At 27.2% G+C, this 23,042-nt stretch overlaps 2 protein-coding genes across 2 annotated transcripts; one reads left to right on the top strand and one right to left on the bottom strand.

Moving 5' to 3' along the window:
- Window positions 1–3,802: 3,802 nt before the first annotated feature.
- On the bottom strand, window positions 3,803–10,621 carry LOC114188952 (glutathione synthetase, chloroplastic-like). The gene is made up of 12 exons (XM_028077630.1): window positions 10,314–10,621; window positions 6,929–7,098; window positions 6,727–6,802; window positions 6,497–6,627; window positions 6,219–6,341; window positions 5,732–5,812; window positions 5,491–5,571; window positions 5,312–5,381; window positions 5,054–5,175; window positions 4,525–4,664; window positions 4,246–4,438; window positions 3,803–4,170 (listed from the first exon to the last, which is right to left on the bottom strand). The coding sequence occupies exons 1-12, from the start codon at window positions 10,491–10,493 to the stop codon at window positions 4,047–4,049; spliced, it is 1,491 nt and encodes a 496-aa protein (XP_027933431.1). The 5' UTR covers window positions 10,494–10,621; the 3' UTR covers window positions 3,803–4,046.
- A 5,397-nt stretch (window positions 10,622–16,018) lies between these two features.
- LOC114188542 (kinesin-like protein KIN-1) lies at window positions 16,019–22,870 on the top strand. The gene is made up of 16 exons (XM_028077115.1): window positions 16,019–16,074; window positions 16,210–16,261; window positions 16,657–16,816; window positions 16,945–17,047; window positions 17,396–17,439; window positions 18,069–18,098; window positions 18,186–18,308; window positions 18,403–18,428; window positions 18,592–18,703; window positions 19,677–19,718; window positions 19,797–19,830; window positions 20,122–20,197; window positions 20,265–20,484; window positions 20,574–20,665; window positions 22,422–22,536; window positions 22,601–22,870. The coding sequence occupies exons 3-16, from the start codon at window positions 16,703–16,705 to the stop codon at window positions 22,868–22,870; spliced, it is 1,401 nt and encodes a 466-aa protein (XP_027932916.1). The 5' UTR covers window positions 16,019–16,074; window positions 16,210–16,261; window positions 16,657–16,702.
- The last annotated feature ends 172 nt before the right edge of the window (window positions 22,871–23,042 follow it).

Below are 23,042 nucleotides of genomic sequence, written 5' to 3'. Positions count from 1 at the left end.
AACCGTTAATAATATCATACCATTTAATAATAATAATGGATTATATTAATATTAATAATAATAATAATATCAATATTACTAAAATTTTATATATTTTTTTTTCTAAATTTATAAAAATTAAAACTAAATTAAAGATAATCTTACAATTTATTATTAAAATAATTAATATGAAATTTGTTTTTCGGTAACATCAATCAACGTTAAAAAAGAAATCAAATATATTAGTATTTTTTTTTCTAGAAAGTAGCCTATTATTTTATTGACTTCTTAATCTACAAATTACATAGTATTTATGAATATTATTATTGGCATGATTTTTATGATTTGTGGATCTAATAATATAAATACATATTTTCATTTTCATTAGATTATCTAATCATAATAATGTATCGTAAATATTATTTATTTAAAAATTATATGGTGTTATTTTATATGAAGTATATTTTATTGTATATGTAATATATATTATAGGAAGTACTTTATTAATTTTTTTTGTTATTTTTTTAAGAGTTTTAATTGATCAATAATTTTTTTAGATAACTATTTTTATAAAATTATAAAATTTGTAAATATTTTGTTGTAATTATTTAAAAAAAAATGTTTTGTACAAATACTTTAAAAAAATTTTGAAAATTATTATGTACAAATATTTTGCAAAAAATTATTGATAATGATTCCTACAAATTATTTTTCGTAAAAAAATCTATAAAATTTTTCTAAAGAATCTTTAAAATAAAATTGACAAAGAATATATATATATATATATATATATATATATATATATATATATATATATATATTAGTAATGATATTGTATTAATATTTTATTTAAGAAATTAGACTATTATTTTTTTGACTTTTATAGATCAAACTGATAATATAAATACATATTTTCGTTAGATTATCGATTCATGATAAATATATGTAATAGTGAAATTATAATGTTTATTTACTTATAATATATTTAATTACAACAAGTCATTATAGGTAACGTAACAATATTGAAAAGATAGTCTCCCTAGTTTAGAATATATTCTGTACTATTCAACATTTTTGTTTTATTTTTTATTGTATTTTAAAATTAAAAAACCTTATAATAATTAATAGATAAACGGTGCATGTTTAATATTTGTATTTTACTCTTAATTATTATTATTTTCTTAAAATATAACGAAGCATTTTTTTTTCACTTGTAATTTATAATAGAATTACATGTTTTTATTCAAGTTAATTTTAAATATTGTTATGGCTTTTAATTCATATTCATATTTAAACTAAAAAAAATATTGTAAGATAAAATGTTACATAAAAATTAAAAAAAATGAATTAAAGAAACCACAGACTATAAAAAATATTAGTTGTTCCTTTACTATGATAAGATATTATATTAAAGATATTCTATTTTATGTATCATTATAAATATTTTTATTGCAATATATCAGATACTCACGAATATTTTTTTTCCTTCACAAAATCAATCTCGCCAATATTTTTAGAACGAATCATATTTTTAAAGTAAAAATTAATAATTATAAAGAGTAATATAAAATACTTTTTATTATTAATATTTCTATTTTAAATATACATTTTTGTTGTATATATACTTATATATTCGAGAGAATTTTTTTTACAATAATCATTTTGTATAATTAGAAACTAGATAAAACATAAGGGAATATAAACTCATTTTTAAAGATAAAAAACTATAAAATATTAATAATTAATGTAATATGATTTAACATAATAGTAATTTTTCCATCATTTTGGATGCAGAAATATTTATATGGTACAATTATGCAAACTATTATTGTCACTGAGTATTTTTAAATATATTTTGAAAAGTAATTACGTATTATTGTTATTATTATTATGTATTTTTTTTTCAACTTGTTGCTTGATTTTTTTAATGTTAAAAAATTATAAAAGGAAATATAAATATTTTATGTAATTTATTATAAATAAAATCTTTGTATTTATTTTATACGTAATATTTTATTATAAATAGTTATTTTTTGGTTTTAAAAGTAATGAAATTTGAAAAAAAGTTGAATGAAAAAAATGATTAAATGTAAAAAAAGTCATTTAAAGAATATAACCGATCTATAGTTATTTGATAAAAAACAAACTTAAAAAAATATTGTGGATATGAACATGAGAAATCTTTCTCTATATAGTGGTACAAAATATAAATAAATTAGATTATATTAATATGATTATAAAAATAAATATGAATATTTTTTGTTATTTTATTATAAATAGTTTTTATTTATTGGATTGAATATGTTTTTTGTTCTTTAACTTTTGAAAATTAAAACTAAATTTTTTTTGAAACTTTGATTCAATTTATTCTTCTAACTTCATATATCATGGATTTAGTTTTTTTTACCAAATTTGGTTACGTTTATTTGACATTTCAAATGTGATTCATGATTTAAAACTTTTATACTGTTGTTGACACCTTTCCTCTTTAATATTAACTTAAAAATATGTTCGAAAAGTCAAGTAAACTTAATAAAAATTTGATTAAAAAAATTAAATTTATGCATATTTAAAGATAAAAGACTAAATTGATCCAAAAAATTTCAAAATTAAGGAAAAGAATATTTTTATTTATTTTGTAAGTAATGTTTTATTATAAATATCTATTTTTGTTTCAAAAATAATTAAATTTCGGAAAATTTGAATTAAGAAAATGATTAAAAAAAGTCATTTAAAGAATAAACAGATAAATAGTTAGTTAATAAAAAATAAACTTAAAAAATTATAGATATGTATAAATTATAAAATAAATATTTTATCACGAGAGATGATATATTATTTTTCATTTTTAAAATATTGTTGATTAATATATCATTATCTTTTCTTTACAAAATCGATAATCCATATTAATTACATTAAAAAATAAAAGATGAAAATTAAGAGATAAGAGTAAAAACATAATTTTTCTTCTTTTACTTAACGTTAGTTTCAGTGGCCCATCATGGCCCGTAAAATTTTTCTTTTGTCTACGTTCTTTTTGGTTTGGTGAACTTTAATAGAGACTGAATTTGATTTAAATTTAAATATGTTTTTTTATTCATGAAACATGGCCATATTTTATTTTTGGCTATTATAATTTATCTTTTTTCTTTTACTCCTTATTTAACTTTAGAATCTCCAAAATATTTATAATTTGTGTTTTTTCTTTACGACACATAGATTACTTGTATATTCTCTTTATTAGTTTATTTCTTCAAAATGAAAAGAATATTATAAAACCAAGATAAATAAATATTTTACAGATTAAAAAAATAACAAGAACCAAAATCAAAAAATAAATTTTCAGGATAAGAAGCAAAATACAGCTAAAATTTCAAAACTAAAAATAAAATTACTCAATTGACCTAGTTTATAAAAATATTAAAAAAGATGACAAGCCATATTTCATTAATTTAAAATCATTAGCAAATTAAAAATAAGAAGGTACATAAAAAATTAAAATATTTTACACCTTTTTTATTTCAAAAAGAACACACGTGTTACATTTTATTACAACTTGGATTTTAATATAAAAAAAAACACTAAACTGGCATTTAAAATGGCTTGGAAAATGGCTTTTTATGCAGAAGAAGAGGTTAATGAATGACATTATCAGAGTCTTCACCTCCCTCGTGAAAGGTTGCTATGGCTTCCTTCAAGTTCAAGCCAAAGCTATCTCATTGAGTCACATCACAACTTCACTTCAAACCATTTTTCTGAATCTGTAACGTTGTGGATTCTCACTTTATTAACATTTTTTAGTATAGTTGAATACTGCTTAAGATTACTGCACCAAATACACCAACATTTCATTGTGTTCAAACCAAATTTATATAAATACATTTGATAATCGGACACCATTCCGTAGGAAAAGCTAAAGGAGACAACAACAATGCATCTTCTCTTCTTTCACTGTTTGAGGAGAGAAACAAACACAATCAGGAGTGAGGAAACTAATGGTGATACATGTAAAACATTCATAATATTTTGAATTGAAGTGAATGTGATAACTAAGGATCTTGGCTCCATCAAGTTAGGTATGCAGTGTCTATCACTCCAAAACCAGGTAAAACTCCACCTTCATAAGATGATGATACTTTTGTACGCACCGTGTAGCCACTTTCCTTATTAATGATAATCTTATCCTTGTTCCTGCAAATTTCAGTTCATCAGTGTCAAGGGTATTGCAATTTTAAGCAATGATAGCAATGTTGCTGAGCAATGTACCTTAAATAAGTACTAAATATTCCAGCTTCTGAAATCACATGATCCGTACTCCAATTACCATCACGCACCAAAATTGCTGGAAAAGTGGCTGGAAATATCCTCTGCATGAGGATGTAAGCTGCATCTTCTTCAGAACCAGATTCCTGTAATTTAAGGAGGCTTTCCTTCAAATCATTGCCATAAATATTGTTTCCTGAAAAGTAATTGCACTTCGTTGTGTAAGTTTCTCTTCCAGGTGTTTTTTCTAAGGAAGTGTTGAATCAAAGTTTAATATAAGACCTCCTCCTTCTCTTTGCGGCTTCATCACAAATAACTCTGGATTTTCAATTGCTTTTTTAACAATATCTGAGTCTTCCAAACTCCACAACCCTGCAAAACATGAACGCAATTTGGCTACGTGGTCCTTGTTTTCGACAAACCTGTTTAGAGTTTTGAATCAAGAATTTTAGGAAGAGATATCAACCATAGTTAGATATGAAAGGAGAGATACAACATCAATAAAACATTAAGACATGAACTCAATTCACACCTAAGACATGAACTCAATTCACACCTAAGGGATTGATACTACTCTTACTCCAAAACCTTAAGATAATAGATTTATGAGTCTTGATTCTTATATAGTGTTCAACTTTCTCCTTTTTACTTAATGTAAGACTTAGACTTAAATTTGGATTTCTAATATGAAGGATAAAATCTTAAGACAATAATAACTCACAATATTTCATTTTACACTTTTCCTTTAGACATAGTATCTGTGAATTGATCATAAAGGATGGAATATATAAGAATATTAATCAGAAGATACCTCTCAAGCACACCAGGTTTTGCAAGTTCCTGTTGAATCTTTTTGGTGCCAACCAAATGATAAGATATTGAAGGGCATTTGATAGCAGAAGATTGTTCCATCAGTAGCCTAGCTCTCCATTCCTACACATTTAGCAAGATATACCCAAACCAGAAGAACTCGTTAATGTTAAAAAACAATGCAACTTTAGCAGGAAAATTATTACGGAGTTGAAAAGTGAGTTTTTCTCAGCTAGAAAACTGAATTCATGTATCTCACTGATTCTGAAGGATAGTCTTTTGGTGTGTAGCCAGCCCGGAAGTAAACAACTGAAACTGGTTGTCCGTCCCTGCAAGTTCCAACAAATTATACTTCTCTACTGTCAGAAATGAAATATAATTAAACCAAAAACCTTTAGAACAAAGCCAGATTTTCAAGATAGAGAGAGAGTTACGTACACAGAAAGTGTTCCATCTGGCAGAATTTCCCCTTGCTGATCCACTTCTGCCAATGTTTTCCTTATGCTTTTAATATGATGCGTATTATAAAGCTAAGGAAAATAACTCTTGCAACCCAAAATGTAATGAACATAAAACTACGGTAGTTTTCCTAACATAACATCTCTATGATACAAATCAGAGTCTGCTCAGACAGATTGTTCCTTTAGTATCATAATTATAAGTAATAAGAAAAGGATATTTGTCTCTTAGAAGGGCAGAGATATAATGCTGCTCATACATGTTTCGTTCTTCAACCTGAACCACGACCAAGATTGCAGCCCTGTACACATCCATTCAGAAGTATGGCATGGAACCAAAATTAAGACTTTTGATACAGGACCTACACTTGTCTTAACCAATTTTAATCATAGACTCTGATACCACTTGTTAGGTTTTAAGAAGAAAAATGTTCACTAGAAAGATATAACACCAATGAAACATGAGTCCAACCAGAGAAGACATCGATAACACTTTTAATTCAAAATCTTAAGACAATGATTTATGGATCTTCATCCTTATACGATGCTCGACTTTCTCATCTCTATCAACGTGAAACTTAGACTGATACCTAAATTTCCATCTCGTACTTTTTTATGTTTCTTCAAACTTTTTCTTACCCGTGTTTTATCAAATACTCAGAGAACCACAAATGAAAGTGAAAAGGAATTTTCTTTCTCCAAACTGACCTGGGATTGTTATACTCACTCCAACCTTTAGCCAAGGCCTCTGCAGCTTGATCGACAGCATTGTTTGCAGGAACCCTATTGGGATCTAGTCCAAGGATGTTTCCATATTGAGAAATTAAGCTCCTGCGAAAACACCAAAATAATACCTGATACACGTCAACATGATAAATTTAACTTCAAATCAAAATCTACCACCAGAGTTCGTGTGAATAATTCCAAGATGCAAACCAGAGTTAGAGATGAAAGCGCAATACGTGAAATTTACAGCAACTCCTTACTTATGAAGTCCAGTCACAAGAGTTCCCATCAAAGCAAAGGAAGTGGAAATGGTGTTCATCTCTATTTGCAGAAGTGATTTAGTCTTCTCATCAACCATATAATCTGAACGCATTATTGCCAAGCGTATATCCTGTGAAAATTATGACAAGAGAAAAATCAAAACCAGGAAAAATTATGATTCTCTCTTAACAGTGTCGGTGGTACAAATTTCCTACCAACGTACACTTACCTCTTTTTTGTTAATCTGTAGCATCTTGGAATGAATATCTAAAAGTCTGGAGGTAAATTCGTCTGCATTCTTAGTTCTGCATCGATATGAACAGATTATAGTTCAAAATTCACTCCACAGTATCAAATTTTAATATAATGTATGCCAAAAGTAAAGTTGACTCATTCAGTGCCTTGTAATATAGCAACACAAAAAACATTACCTTGCTAGAGATTCCTGGAGATATTTCCCATCCAAACTCACCCGATCAACAAATTGGTTAAAAATAGGAGCTAATTCACAAGCTTGCTTCCAGTGACTTTCAGGAAATGGCCCGGGTAATAAGCAAAACGAAAGATGCACCAAGCCTACACCAGGAACTGTTCCTGATCTCTATGATAGGTAACATTGATTGTAAACATCAAAATATCATTTTAGTATCCAAAATCACTGTATCAAATTTAGTTCTTATATCATAAACATCAAGATTAAAACTATAGCCATTTAGTAACATAAAAATGGAAATGGTATTTTCATAATTTTGCAAATTAAATTACTCGGTATTTATAACTCCAAGGTTTAATTCCATGTATTACTTAATCTCATCTGAGGTTGATGTGAACATAATTTACTAAACTGTATTGTTAAAAAATTGCAGTGAACTAAAAATTAGTTCATCCGAACTGTACTGAAAAAATAGTTAAGACGAATTAAATTAAATTGTTTTCTATTCTAAAAAATTGGGTTGAACTTCGTTTTCTGAACTACATTATTTTTTAATTGAATTGTACTAATTTTGAATTGAATTGCACTAATTTTGGACTAAATTGTACTATTTTTGAATCGAATTATACTATTTTTTAATCGAATTGTACTAATTTTGAAATGAACTGTATTATTTTTTAATAAAATTGCACTATTTTTGCACTGAACTGTAATATTTTTGAACTAGACGGTACTATTTTTGAATCAAACTACACTAATTTTAAACCAAAATATATTATTTTTGAATTAAATTGTACTAATTTTGAACCGAACTGTATTATTTTTTAATCAAATTGCATTATTTTTGTACTGAACTGCATTATTTTTGAACTAGATGGTACTATTTTTGAACCAAACTACACTAATTTTAAACCAAAATATATTATTTTTGAATAAAAAAAATTAATTTTCAACCGAACTACACTTTATGGATGCATATACATTAATATGGATGCATATACATTAATGTCATTTAATCATAAATTATTATAAATAATAAAAGCTTTAAAAATTGACTAAATGATCTTTTATTCCTTAACTGTGTCTAAAAATTATACACTAATACAAGAATTAAACTAATTAAAAAATTATTTCCAATATGTTTGCTTCAAAATGACCTAAACCTAACAGATTAACCATAACCCTCCCAAGGTTATTTGAAACCCTACTCACTCCATTCAGAATTTATAAATATGTTAAATCCAAATTTAATTAATCAATTGTAACATAACTCAAAATAATCATCTTAAAAATTCTTACAAATTTTTCTTACAAATTAATGACAGGATAATATATATATATATATATATATATATATATATATATATATATATATATATATATATATATATATATATATATATATATATATATATATATTAGAATTTTTACTCTCCGATTAAATTCATCCCCGATTAATCTTTCCGCAAATCCTAACAATTAAATCTGTACAAAAACAAAAAAAAATAGAAAGAGAGAGAAAAAATATCCTTAAAATTCAATGTTAATAAAGAAAATTGATAGTTTGTCCATAGCTATGTTACAAAAGAATTTAATTACTATGATTTAGTTAAAATGAATTAAATTGGTCTAAATCTTGTCCAACTTCCTTGAAATATTATTGACCTAAAAAGTAAAAGACACAATTAGCCCTAAAAAGTTTATTTCTTGATTATTTCAAACCACTCACTTATTTATTTATTTCTGCATTTTATTTTCTTAAAAGTTTATATTATCTTAAAAGTTTATATTATCCACTTTATATTTTACCTTTATTTTATAATTTAATTTTAACATTTCTGAAATACATTATTTACCAGTTAATAAGCAAATTTATCACAATTTAACATATTAAACATAAATTTAAAATATTGTTCTTATACATATTTTTGCATAAATAAATATTAAAAAAGTTAAATACTGGTAAATATCTATATTTCTTAATAGGTATTTGATTTTTATATATATAAAAAATATCTATTAAGAAGTTATCCTCTTAAATTGATTTTAATATTTTATAAAAATAATTTCTAATTTTGAGAAAAGATACCCAAGTTATTAAACAAAAGTAGTTGTCAATCTCATATTTGAGTTAAAAGACTTAAATCTTTTCATGATTTGAATAGAAAAAAAGTACTGTGTAAGATTGGACTGGACCTACTCTTTTTCTTTGTAATTGATGGGGTGTTTATAATACAATATTTTATACTAATATTTAATCAAATTAATTTCTTTGGTTATATTGAATTAATTATTATAAAATATTTATAATTAAGAAATACTTATCCGTGTTAAATTGATGGTCTTTCTTTTGTGAAAACTTTGGTTTGGAGATTTTGGAAAAATGATTGTTTGACTTTTATTGCATTTAGCCATTATTATTACATTAACTTATGCGGTATGAAAAAAGAAAAGAAAGAAAAGAAATATTTTAATAATTAAATTCTGATAACTTTATTTTTTGACATGATATTTTTAAATAATTTTACAATATATAAAAATAAGAAAATAAAAAATAAAAAGTAACTTCAAAAATATTATATTAGGTTATAAAAAATTTTTCAAAATTTAATTGTTAAAAATTATTTAAAATAAAAAACATCCCAAACTTGACTTTTAACGCGGAGATTTAAGTAGTTAATTGCGTTGCAATAAAAGGTTCAGTTTTCTTGAACTGAAATTTAAAATAGTATAATTCAATTTCTTTTTAAATAATTTAGTTACTTTAGTATAATATAATATAGATAATTTTATAATTGAGTAGAATTAAGTTTATTTTACCCGACCTTAATTGTAAAGTGAGTTTATGTCTCTCTCAATATCACATAAAATAAGGATCGACCCACTTATATAATATATATGAAATCTCCCACCAATATTAAAGAAAAAGTAGGATAATGAATGAATAATAAATTATTATCATTAATGTCAAACTTTAATCATGAAGTATATTATTAGAGTTTGGATTTTCCGGTTAATTTTGTGTATTATTTTTTATCGTGTCTTGATATTATATTGATAGACACTTATTTTAATATTTTAAAATATATTAATTTTTTTTAAAGTATTATCAGTGTATTTTAATAATACAGCTCAAAAATACCATTGAAAATCTGAACTCCTTAACCTTCTGAGAAATGTCATACTCACGCTCGCTGTTTATTACAGTCACTCATGTTATCTAAGAAAGACATTATACAAAATATAATGTTAAACTATGAAAAGTGTAGACATGTTGATGAGTTTTGCGCAAGGTGAGATAAGCAGAAGTAAAAAAAGTTGCAGAAAGCAAAGGAACAGGATCCAAGTAACATAGAGAAAACAAAAGAGTGACAGAGTTTGACCTGAACCGATTTATCTCCAACGAGGAGGCAGTGAAGAGTGCTCCAGACAAGAGCATCATAAACGATGTTTTGGATGAGTTTTTGGTCGATACTATGATAATCGAAGAGGGAAGGGGCGGCGGAAGAATCAGTGTCAGCCTCTGCAAGAGGAGCAGGGTTGACGGATGAAGGCTGAGACATGCGTTTAGGGAAAGAGAGTGAGTGTGTTTGGTGAGGTGAGAAAGTGTAAGAACTCAAAACCTTAGGCTTTATTCCAATGAAAGAAGGAGAACACAACAACCACCCACCTCTACTCCCATTGTCGTCTTCTTTTCATTTCCGTTTATTATATAGCAATGCACCGGTAGTGCTCCATCTTTAATCCTCTTTTAAATAAAAATAAGAAAAATAATTTTTTCACAACTTTCTTTAATAATTTGAGTGATTTTCTAATTTTTTATTTTATCACTTTTTTATATTCCAAAATCACTTTAATGATATCACCTCAAATAATAAAAAGAATAATAATAATATCAAAGACGTTTTTTTGTTATTTGATCACATTTGACTTGTTCCTCTAGAATGTTTTTTTTAGGTTTAATTAGTCAGATGATATTTACTTTCATTTGGATATGTCAGTTTAGTATCTGTTTTTAAAAAAATGTCAATTGAGTCTCAATTTTCTAAAAAATGTCTCAATTAGGTATATTTCAGAAAAAAAAAATTATTAACATTGTTAATAATATGATATTTAAAATGACTTACAAAATTAAGTATTGATATTTTTATTAAAATTTAGTGGTAAAAGTCATTAATAAAGTTAACGACATTAATAAATTTTTTTAAAGATAATACAATTGAGACACTTTTCAAAAATTAGGATTCAATTAACACCTTTTAAAAAACATGTATCAAAGCGCATATCTACCATCCAACCTACTTAATCTTTTGTTGACATGCATATGTAACATGTTACTAACATGCGCTAAATATTAGATTCAGTTTATTTGTCAAAGAAAAAAGGTTAGGTTTTGTGGTTGATAACGAGGTTAAAATGGTTTTACATCAAATTATGAGTTTGGGAGAATCAAAGATGTTGTAGAGAAGAGCATGAGTTGTACAACACGTTCAATTGTCCACACATTATTCAAGAGTCGACAATTTAAATATTCATTTTGTTTTTATTTTTTGATACATCTTTTAAAAACAAAAGACAAATTTCAAGATTATTGGATAAAATGAAACAATATAAAGCACTTTGATTTTAAGTTCATATTTTAAACTAAAACAATGTAGAGCACTTTGATATTAAGTTCATATTTTAAACGCACTTATTAGGTGACGGGTCAAGTTCAAATTTTGAAGGACATTTTTTTTCCTTATTTTATTGGTATATACAGAGATCAGATATGTTGTGCCAAATGAATTTGATATTTTAGTCTGATATGTTACATCGGTTAATTATTTTTAATTCAATTGTGTGATTCAGACAATCAAACCAAAACCAACTTGTCAAGTGAATATAAAGAAATAAAGAAGGTAGTAGGTGGGTGCAAAATTTTAGATGTTAAAGAACTTTTACTAAATATTCTAAATGTTGTGATGAAAAAAAAGTATAAGATCAGTATAAAAATAAAACTTGTATTGTATGACTCATTTTTGTTGGAAATATTTTAATTGAAATAGTTTATTTAAATTGCTTTTATGATTAAATTTCGTTGTGTGTAATGTTTTAACGTAGGGTTAAATATGTTTTTTTTTTTTGGAAATAGTCCTTTATTGAAATTTTGAACTAATTTAGTCTCTCATCTTTAATAAATGGGTGAATTTAGTTTTTTTAACTAAATTTTGTTAAGTTTATTTGACATTTTAAACGAGGTTCATGATAGTATTTGAGTTGTTTACATCGTTAAACTCATTTTTGTTTCAATGTTTACTTAAAAATATGTTTAAAACGTCAATTAAATTTTAAAAAAATTGGTTAAAATAACTAAAATTCATCCATTTATTAACGATGAAAGACTAAATTAGTCTAAAATTTAAAAAATGAGCTAATTTCAATTTTTACTAAAAGTGAAGACCAAAAATATATTTAACTCTCTAATTTACTATATCGGGGTGGGTAAGATTCTTTATATAATTTAGATTGTATTTCAACTCAGTGAGATTCTTGGTGGACTAAATTGATTGTTGTTAAAAGTTGTTCATGATCTAAGATTTAAAAAGCTATTGATCAAAATTACTAAAGAAAATATTAGGTTGAATTACATTAATTTTTTCTATTAATTTTAATCTAATTTAACTAATTTTTAATTGAATGGAATTAAGTTGGATCGAATGGATTTAGACATTAATAAACTTTCACAGGAAAATAACATTAATCAAGATTAATTATAAAAGATAATCAATTTTGATACTTTTGAATGTTTATCAACTATTTGATATTTAATTTTTTTATTTGTATGTAATTCACATTTATTAAATTAAAATCTCATTGTCTGAACAATTTTTTCGCTTCAATATTAATCGTGAACACTTTCAAAACGTCAAATAAATTTAAAAAAGTTTGGTTTAAAACATTAAATTCACACAATTTTAAAAATGATGGACTAAATTAGTTTAAAATAATTCTAATTTTCATTGAAAATTAAATAACCAAGACATATTTAATAAAAATAAATGAATAAGTCAATTTGATCTAAATATGTACGTTGAATACTTTACAAAGAAAAAAAAAAACTATGTACGTTGAATACTTAACAAAGGGGAAAAAAAAAACTTTGTGTGTACATCTTATTAGTGTTAGGAAGCCTATATTTTTAGTATAAACTATCTTTGTTATGAATCAATTTAAAACTTATATTTCATTGATTTACAAACTAGTTCCGCAACTAGGGATTAATTCATTTTGTTATAAACAAATTCATTTAAATTTGTTTTATTTTATCAACATTAAATTTTAATTAATGTTTTTTTATTTATTTACATAATTTTAGATGTTTTAATAAATGAAAATATTAGTTAAGATTAATTATTGAATTCGTATTCAAGTCAACTACTCTACAGTCAATCAGATTAGTTTTGTGCAGATTTATTTTCATTTATATTTGAGTTACATATCACACTGAAAATAAGTAGGTAGCAAAACGGACAAGCCTAACTTGTCCTACAAAAAATGGGTCAGATTGAATTGACCCATCACTAGAAAATGAATTGAACAATTCAATCCGTCCCACCTCAGGACGGGTCGACAGGCTGGTGGATTAGGACTTTCTATTTATTTATTTTTCTTTTAACTTTTTAAAATTTTTTGTTTATAAATTATATATATATATATATATATATATATATATATATATATATATATATTTGTTTATATAATATAAAAAAATACTTTTTTAATTATTTTTAATTTTTAAACATTAAAAGATTACAAAAAAGAAGGGTTGGTGGGTCATGGTAGGTCCGCCTTTGGCCCGTCGAGTTAAACAAGTTGGCGGGTCAGACCACAACGGGTTGGCGGGTTAAAAATTCTAACCCAACCCGCCATTTTCTTGGCGGGTTGGCAGACCAATCCAACAAGTGTGACCTACTTTGACATACCTACAAATCAACAAATAAGGTTTGGTATGAAGATCTCAAAATATATTATAATTTATAAGCTAATATCGTTTATTATAGTATCAAGTCAGATTGACTTAGAAAAAAATTATTATTTTTTAAATGTAATTTAAATTGATTTCAACTAACTTAATTTATCGGTTAACCAGATTTGAGTTGGGTTAAAGGTGAATTAACTCATAATTCACCAACAAAATGTTAAACATTAAAATATTGTTCAATAACTTTTGAATATTTTAGATGTATATTTATTAGTTTGTCAAGTTATATACATATGATTTTATTTTGAATTACTACTTCGTAATAATATTTGGAAAATTAATTGAACTTTTCAATTCTATAACTATAAAAAACAAAAAGATAAAGTAAATTCACTTTTATTGTACTTAAATAAATATACAATTGCAAAATCAAAATATTTATAACTGAATCAACCCACTAATCCATCAACACGAGTCAATCAATATTAGACAAATTTTGACTCACCAGAAAGTGAGTTAGACTGAACTGATCAATTTTTAGCCCAACCCATAGTGAACAAAAATACATGAGTTTATTTTGCTTATTTTGACACTTTTATATGATAATTACCTTATCAATTAATTGAGAATTTTAGTGTGATTTATTGTTTCATGTATTAAGAGTTTAACAACTATTCAACTATAAATAGAGGGTTTAATAAAAATTATGCAATAAAGGAAGAGTTTAATAAATGCATACTACTAATAAACATGGGATAACTAATTTCAAGATAATTAATATCAAAACCATTAAATGATCATGTGATCTAGAAAATCTAAGTATCTATTATACAATTATTTTGACCTTCTGTACAACTCATGTAACCAAATAACTAATTAGAAAACTAAATCTTTACTCATTTTACATATATGAATAATACATTCTCAAAACCTTATTTAATTTTATAAAATGGTAAATTAAGATTGTTCTCATTATTTATATATGTTATAAATGTTTCTTATTTTTAATTAATGTGGGATTTTTAATTCGTAACCCTCCCGTTAAAGTTGAGACATGTATATTTCACGTTAGACTAAATAAATGATAAATCTAATAGAAACCTAACAGCATTCATATAATATATAGTCTAAAGAAACTTAAGCAACTAATCTAATAATAAGAATCAATTATATTAAACCTCATCAAGTAATAAATAAATAAAAATGACAATAACAAACAAATTTATACAAAGATGTGAGATGAAAAAAAGTCCTCTCTCTCACCCTGTCGATTCTAATAACATGAACATTACAAACGAAATGAATTAACATATTGAGTTTGGTGTGTGATTGAGATTAGAACCAAGTTTGAGAATTGAAGGCAGAGATTCAGACTTTTGCGACGGATTGCTTCTTTTCTCCCTCGAACCATGATGCGAAGGACTCCCCAAAGTCACTGTCTTCATTGCTTGAGAAGCCAAAGTTTTCACCACGAAAAGATAGAGCTTGTAGAAAATGCTTGAATGAAGTTCTCCTGGATCCATCTGCAAGAAAATTCTGTGGAGATGTTGTGGTGTGTGGATAGAGTAATGTCCCTGTGTGCTTAGAATATGTACAAGTTTTTTCCTTGCAAGTAACTGAAGCACTCAAACTTTCAGAGCAGATTCCTTGCTTTTCTTTCAAGGGATCGATGTTTTATCAAGTTCTTAATGTGAAACTTTAAGGCAACAACACGTTACTTCTTACGTTATTGTTATTATTATCAAATAGCATCATTTTTAAACTATATAATGTTTTATTTATTTTTATATTTCTATTCTACTCAATATTTTATTTTATCATGTATCTATTTTCCTCAAACCAAACACAACTTAATCGATATCAAGACTGTACCACCACAATTTAAATTAGATTAAACAAAAGATTGATATTGTATAAGAATAAAAAGTTATTCAACTTAATTTTTTTTATTATTCTTTTTATATATATATAAAATTAAAATATTGTCATTTTCATTATAGTTATGGGGGTTGAGGTATTAATTATGGGGTGAAGGGAGTAAAAGCGGAATTATAAACTTGACCCAGATACAGGCCCATATAAAGGAAGATATTGGCTTATTTTGGTTCCCGCCATCAAAGATCACGCGAACAACATTTCGTTACTAGTGAGTTCTCCGTTCATCCATCGCCGTCGGAGAGGTGGTTCTCTCTCTTTCCTTCGCCGAATACTGTTATTTATTCCTTTCGAATTGTTTTTCTTACTACGTTGTTCATGAAGAAGAGAATGACTTATCAGTCTAACACTGTGACATTATCATTGCCGTTGCATTTCAGAGAAGATTGACTCAGGTTCATGCTTCGCCACGATTATTCAACTTCCGAACAGGTTTATCTGTTAATGACTCAATGTGTTTTCAAATTTATTTCTGCATCTGAAAATGGCTTTTAAGGAACCAGGAAGCTTCGAGAAATTCCACTGCGGTCATTTCATCTCTTCTACTGCAATTAATATGAATTGAAATGTGGAATAATGCCTGATGCAATTACCAATTCATGGAGTAGAGACTTTTGTTTATTGAAAAAACCAGATAGCTATAAGTTCCATGGTTTTGGTTTTGATTTCACTTAGCGTTTTCCTTCTTTCCTTAACTCACTGAGAAACCTGACTCTTGATCGATGTTATCCGGAAAACAACGCATATATGTTTTAAAATTTCTGCTAGATTCTAATATATATTCCTCTGGTTTATTATTTATGCACTAATATCTCTTCCATTGACAGGTTTAAATCAACGATTGCAGCGAAGTACTGTTTGCTGTAAAGCATCATGTCAAATATTACAGTATGCGCACGTTTTAGGCCTTTGAACTCAAAAGAGAAGCAAAATGACAATAACTCTGTTTGCATTCGATGTAGAGATTCCGAAACTTTCATTTTCAAGGTTTTTTTTTTTTTTTAATTTTTTTACGTCAGATTAAGCATCTATTAGTTTTTACTTTTACTTTATTAAACTTTGTGAATCACACATTACTGTGAATAGTAAAATAATTTTGAATCAATTTTTTTCAGGACGAAAAGGATGAAGAATCCGTGTTTAGCTTTGATAGAGTGTTTTACGAACAGTCTGAGCAAGCTGATGTCTATCAGTTTCTAGCTCTTCCCATGGTTAGAGGTACAATACAACTACATAATTCTCATTACAAATTTATATGCCAATCACTCAACGCAATGCAGATTGAAATCTTCCTTAATTTGAATGACTCCTGCTTCCGTATGAAATGAATTCTTCATTACGGTCAAATAGTGCATATCAACTTTGGTTATATGAAAAAATATTATCCTTATAGTTTGTGTAATGATAGTGTATGTCTGCACGTCGTACATTCAAATTTTAAAAATCTGGAATGTTTCGTAAGAATTAAATTCGGGAAAATGACACTTGCCTTAATTATAGTTTGCTTTTTAGTTTTTTATTGATATCAGGCTTTCGTTTTTGTATGTATTCCTATAAATGAAACAGATGTTGTTGATGGATACAATGGGACAATTATCACTTATGGCCAGGTAAGATATTACGCGTCTCCAGTTTTCCAAAAGCCTTTTACTTCTTTTGTTAAACTTTCAAATCAAAAATACGAGATCGTATGTGGTTTTTCTCCTCAAATATGGCATCTACATGTGTATCGAGATATTGCATCATACGAGCTTCGGTGAATATGATCCCTTGCATTAGCTCAGAAATACCCTTTTGGAGTATATTTTGGTTATGTTTGAAGGGGGGAAATAAGAACTGAAAAATGTGTAGATGAGGCATGAAATATTTGAACTGTTATTTCACGGTGTATCTGTGTTGAGTTCAAATCTAGCTAATCTGGAAGTAAGAAAAGGGCGCCTGATGCTAAAACTAGACAGTTCCCTTGTAAATATTTAGCGACGACAATTTGCAAAATCTACAATGTTGTTAAACATACATGTTAGTAAATATAGTTTCTTGTTATTATATGCCACATATGTTTCGTTCTACTGCCTATTGACTTAAGAAGATATGCTACATATGTTTTCCATTACGAGGGACTGCCGTAATTATTATTACATTTTTTTTTTTCAGAAGAACTTGTTAACTGTATTCACGAATCCATTTTTCTTTCGACTCCAAATGTTTAAAGCTTTAGTTTTCCTACAATCAATTGCAGACTGGAGCTGGGAAGACATATAGTATGGAGGTGGAAAGTTGTCACCTAAAAAGTATTTTAAAACGATCTTACAAAACTTCAGATACAGGAATGTAAATACCTACTTCTCTGAAGCAGGGATCTGGTATACTTGAATGTGGTGAACAGAAGAAGGGACTTCTTCCAAGAATTGTAGAGGGAATTTTTGATTCCTTAAATTCTTCTGATGAAAAGAAAACATATTCAATTAAATTGTCAATGGTACTGAGACACTTACTAATTTAACCACATCAGTCTTAAAAAATCATCTGGTTATACTAAATTATGTCTCTGATTTTGTCTCTGATTCGTCCAGGTTGAAATCTACATGGAAAAAGTGAGGTATAAATATAAAAAAAGAACAGTATTTCCCCTCCCTCCATTGTACTTAGAGCATATTATATGCTTTTCTGGTAGGAAATTTTCTTAACTTTGCAAAAAGCTAGTTTTGATGTGAATTTGGATTCTTCAATAGTCATCAGAATAACTCTATCGTCTTATGTAGGGACCTATTTGATTTATCAAAAGTTAATATACAAATTAAGGAGAGTAAATCACGAGGAATATTTTTGCCCGGTGTTACAGAGGTGAGCTATTTTTTGGGAACTTTGTATCTTGTTCCATTCCGATTATTCTTTTTCTATCTGAAACTACTTCGTTGTTCACAATTATATATGTGCTCTTATGCATATGATTAAGATGTAAATTTTCAATTTTGAAGCATGGGTATTGGATTATTTGGTTAGCATTTTCTTAGGATTCTTACACGTTATAACTTGGCCTACGGTGCTTATATTGAGTGTAGTCCCTCTAAGAAACTGAGAAGATAAAATTTGATTAAACAAGTGATATCAAGTAACTAAGTCATGGTTTTGAATCCGGGGGCTGTCTTTAAGTGGGTTTGTGGGCTTAATGTCTTGACCCAAAGTAACAATGGTAACCCCTTAAGCTTCAAGTAAGTAAAGTTGTAACTTAGTTCACGGACTTGACCTTTTCGCTCATCATGCAAGGCTTGATTTTATTTTCCAAAACATTGAGATTAAATGTGAGTTTACGTGCTTAATCTCTCGGCACACAATATTAATGACAACAAAGTTAATTTATAGGATGCAATTTACACTTATTTATATATTATAATTTAATTTTTTTATCTGAAATAAATGTAGGATTTCTAATGCATTTCGATTAAACATCTTAATGTGAGATTTGATATTTTTAAGTAGTAAGATATTAGTTCAATAGAATCAAAAGATCTTACTCATAAATTTTAATATCATATTAAGAAATCAACTTCTAATTTAATTTTATAAAATTAACTTGTAAAATTTAAGTTTGCACATATTTATATCATATAATTTAGCAGAAATGTGATTTCAAACTCATTGTCCAAAATAACAAATGCAACCCGTTAAGCTTCAAGGAAGTAAAGTTGAATACTTGACATTTTAGTGTGAAGCAAGGTCTCATTTCTTTTGATTGAGTATTAGGCGAAGCTCTCCATGAGCTGATGACTGGAATCATTCGGTATTTATGTATGCTAAAAAATATTTGCCTAAAGGACTAACGGGACCTTTCGAGTTTTTCATTCAGATTACTGTGCTGGACCCTGCTGAAGCATTGCAAAACCTGTCTGTAAGAATAAACAACTTGAATAACATTTTCTGAACGATTTTACAATTTCGGCTTCTAATTCTGACCTCAAATTTGTAGAAGGGGATAGCTAACCGGACAGTTGGTGAGACCCGTATCCTGCTTTGACTCTTAGCTCACCGTTCAGTTTTTATTTTGCCTTTTTATTGTTTATATATAGTTAAACTACATAGTACATTGGGAGGAAAAGCAATGGCCATACCCATGGTAGTGGCCGAAGTATTTTTGTACTTCTTGTGCCTGTTTAATGTTATTTTCTTTCTTAGTTGATAAAAAAGGCATAACACATTAGGGTAAATTCCCTGTTTTCTTGAGGGAGGAAAAGCAGTGATAGGAATTTGGAAGGTTACTTGCGTTCTGCAAACATCCTAAACAAAACATGTAGAAATGAACATGGCCAGCAGCAGAAGTCACTGCATTTATATATTCACAATTCAGCAAGAATTTTCCAGAGATAAAAGGTCATACTTCTTCCACAAATCTGTGATATGTTTATGAATCATTCTTAAACACTGAGACTTTGAACAGGACGAGGTTTGGAAAACTAATTCTAGTGGACTTGGCTGGGTCAGAGAAAGTGGAGAAAACAGGAGCAGAGGGAAGAGTTCTAGACGAAGCCAAGACCATAAACAAATCCTTGTCTGCTCTGGGAAATGTAATAAATTCTCTTACATGTGGTCTGCAAGGAAAAACAAGCCATATCCCCTATCGTGATTCCAAGCTCACTCGAATTCTTCAGGATGCTCTTGTAAGTCCACCCCCCCTTTTTATAATTTATCAAAACATACCCATTGTTCACGAAATCAGTTTCTCAAACATTGTATCTCCTATTCGCAGGGAGGAAATGCTAGAACTGCATTGCTTTGTTGTTGCTCACCCAGCGCTTTTAATGCATCTGAGAGTCTGTCCACTCTTCGTTTCGGTGCAAGGTATTTCATCCCTGAAATCTTGAGGCTCTGCCATTTTCTTTTCTTTCCTTCTTTATTTTCATCTGCTATGTTTAAAATGATGGCAGAGCTTCCTCAACAAAAAGTTCTAATGTAACTTCTTTATTTTCTTGAAAAAAATTATTTGCTCACGTGCTATGGTGAGCTTTTATATAAGATTTCTATATTTCAAGATTAAAGAATAATTTCATATCTTTAGAGAACTAATTTAAAAAAAAATGAAGTAAAATGATTTGTACAAATGTGTATTCTCTTAAAATCTTTAATTGTGAACTTTGTTTAAAATCAATGTAATATAGCACAAGACAATTAAATAAAATAAGAACTTACAATAATCTTTTTAAGATCTTCATATTGTAAATGTTCTTAGATTAAAATAACGGAAACATCTGATTTATGTCATTTAGTTATTATAAAAAATAATATATGTAGTGTTTTTTTTTATTAAATGGCTAGAAAATTATTTTACAAAACTATTCTTCAATTGAACATATGGCATATAAATATTTAATAGATATCTGTAGGTATAGTAACTTGTAGCATTGTTAAAATTAGTGTTAACATCGTAAATTTAAACGTAATAAAATAATTATAAAAATAAAACTAACACTTTTATTAAATATTGGGCAATAAAAGTAATGATTTTTTTTTTCAAAGTTTTGTAAAGGCTATAAAAACTTATTTAATGTATTATTTTTCCAATTATTCAACTTAATCCAAATCATATTTGTTAATCTAGACCTAAATTAGAACAGTCAAAATAAGCAAACTAATATGACTGTCAAATATGGTAATAAAATTTTTTATTGGGCTGTAATTTTTACCCAACTAGCCTTTTTTTTGTCAATTATTGTCCAATACAAAAATTCATTCAAACTCCATATAAGTTAATTCTCAAATCAAATTTCAAAACATAAAATATCAAATAAGACATTAAATTAAAATTTTGAAACATGACAACAACAAATTCATTATAAAAAAACTTTGAAATACACTCAATCTAACTCCAAAAAAATCTATTCAGAAGTCATTTTTGAGTTCCAATTTATATAAATTAGAAATCATTTTTAATTTTCAGACTGTAAAATTTAAAAATTGTAAAGCTAAAATTTTAATATTCATGAATGTGTAGGATGGAAAATATGGAGGTGCAGTAAAATTTTTTATTTACAAGCACGTGGGATGACCATATGAATTGGGCCAAAAAATCTGAATATATTTAGGTTATAATTTCTTGAGTCCAATATGATGTTAGGATATTTCTTCCTGCACCCTATGGTTGTTTCCTATACCTCAATGAGGGGGTGTAAAAGTCAAAAGGGCTCTTAGTCTCTACCGTTGTGATCATTCCTTGTTGAAAAAACTTATAGATTACACAATTTAAGTCATTTATTCAACTGTAAGCTAAAAGTTTTCATATTTATGAGATGCAGAAAGAAATTATAGGGGTGCAGAAAGAAATGTTTAATGTGTAGTTAGAAATTTTTGGGCTAGTCTATCGGACCGACCCATTATGAAAGTTACATACCTAAGCTAATAAGAATTTGGTTGAAATAATTTGGTTAAGGTAGAAGATAAATTTTCTCCTAAGAAAAATTCAATTAAATCCAATCTTGTTTAGTTCTCATGAACTTTTTTTCAACAAGCTTTACACAAAATCATGACCAACCTTAATGAAGAAAAGAGTTAAAATAAATATTCACCCAATTAAATTTCTATTTTAAAATGCTAATTGCAGGGCGAAACATATAAAGTCGTCTCCTCGCTTGAATTACAGTGAAGAAAAAAGTGACACAAGTTCTAGTGCTGCTTCTCTGTTTGACGACGAGTCAAGCGCTAGAATTTTGACCAAGGTGAGAATATTGTTGTAAAATCCCTTTGTAATTAGAATTCGTAATAAAATTTATGTTAATACAGTTGAGGGAGAAATTTAATGTTGAAGATGTGAAGTTCCTAGAGGAATTGTTCATACAAGAGGGCATTCTCTTTGACCTTTCATCTGTTGAAGAGGAGTCAGACATAGATGACCTCACTTTACAGATGATATCCTTGCTGCAAGCAGCTATGGAAAAGCTTACAGCTACTGTTGACGAGGTAAGACAAAAATGTGCGATAATCTTTCTCTTACTGCAGAGTAATGTTTCGGTCACTTCCAACCATTTGGGCACTTTTTGTTTACCAGATTAATACTAGGTTTGGTTAAAATGCGAAACGGAAGAAAAAAGTAACAGTAATAAACTTGTTTTCTTGGTCTTTTCTTAAATTTATGAACATTTTATAACATTTAATCTAAAATAAAAATTTACCATCTTTCTCTTTTTCTTCGAAACTCTACAACCAACCCGTACGTTAAAATCTG

Source organism: Vigna unguiculata, chromosome 6, assembly GCF_004118075.2.
Source record: "Vigna unguiculata cultivar IT97K-499-35 chromosome 6, ASM411807v1, whole genome shotgun sequence".
Classification (NCBI taxonomy): domain Eukaryota; kingdom Viridiplantae; phylum Streptophyta; class Magnoliopsida; order Fabales; family Fabaceae; genus Vigna; species Vigna unguiculata.
The sequence above is the reverse complement of the archived record's forward strand: the minus strand, read 5'-3'. Positions and strand labels throughout refer to the sequence as shown.

Excerpts from the sequence above, each read along its gene's own strand:
- LOC114188952 (XM_028077630.1), bottom strand. The coding sequence starts at position 10,493 with ATGTCTCAGCCTTCATCCGTCAACCCTGCTCCTCTTGCAGAGGCTGAC. Across the intron at positions 5,813-6,218 it reads AGTGAGTATAACAATCCCAG|GGCTGCAATCTTGGTCGTGG; the intron begins GTCAGTTTGGAG and ends GGATGTGTACAG. Across the intron at positions 5,572-5,731 it reads TCTGCCCTTCTAAGAGACAA|GCATCATATTAAAAGCATAA; the intron begins ATATCCTTTTCT and ends GCTTTATAATAC.
- LOC114188542 (XM_028077115.1), top strand. The coding sequence starts at position 16,703 with ATGTCAAATATTACAGTATGCGCACGTTTTAGGCCTTTGAACTCAAAA. Across the intron at positions 20,198-20,264 it reads GAATTTTCCAGAGATAAAAG|GACGAGGTTTGGAAAACTAA; the intron begins GTCATACTTCTT and ends GACTTTGAACAG. Across the intron at positions 20,666-22,421 it reads ACTCTTCGTTTCGGTGCAAG|GGCGAAACATATAAAGTCGT; the intron begins GTATTTCATCCC and ends TGCTAATTGCAG.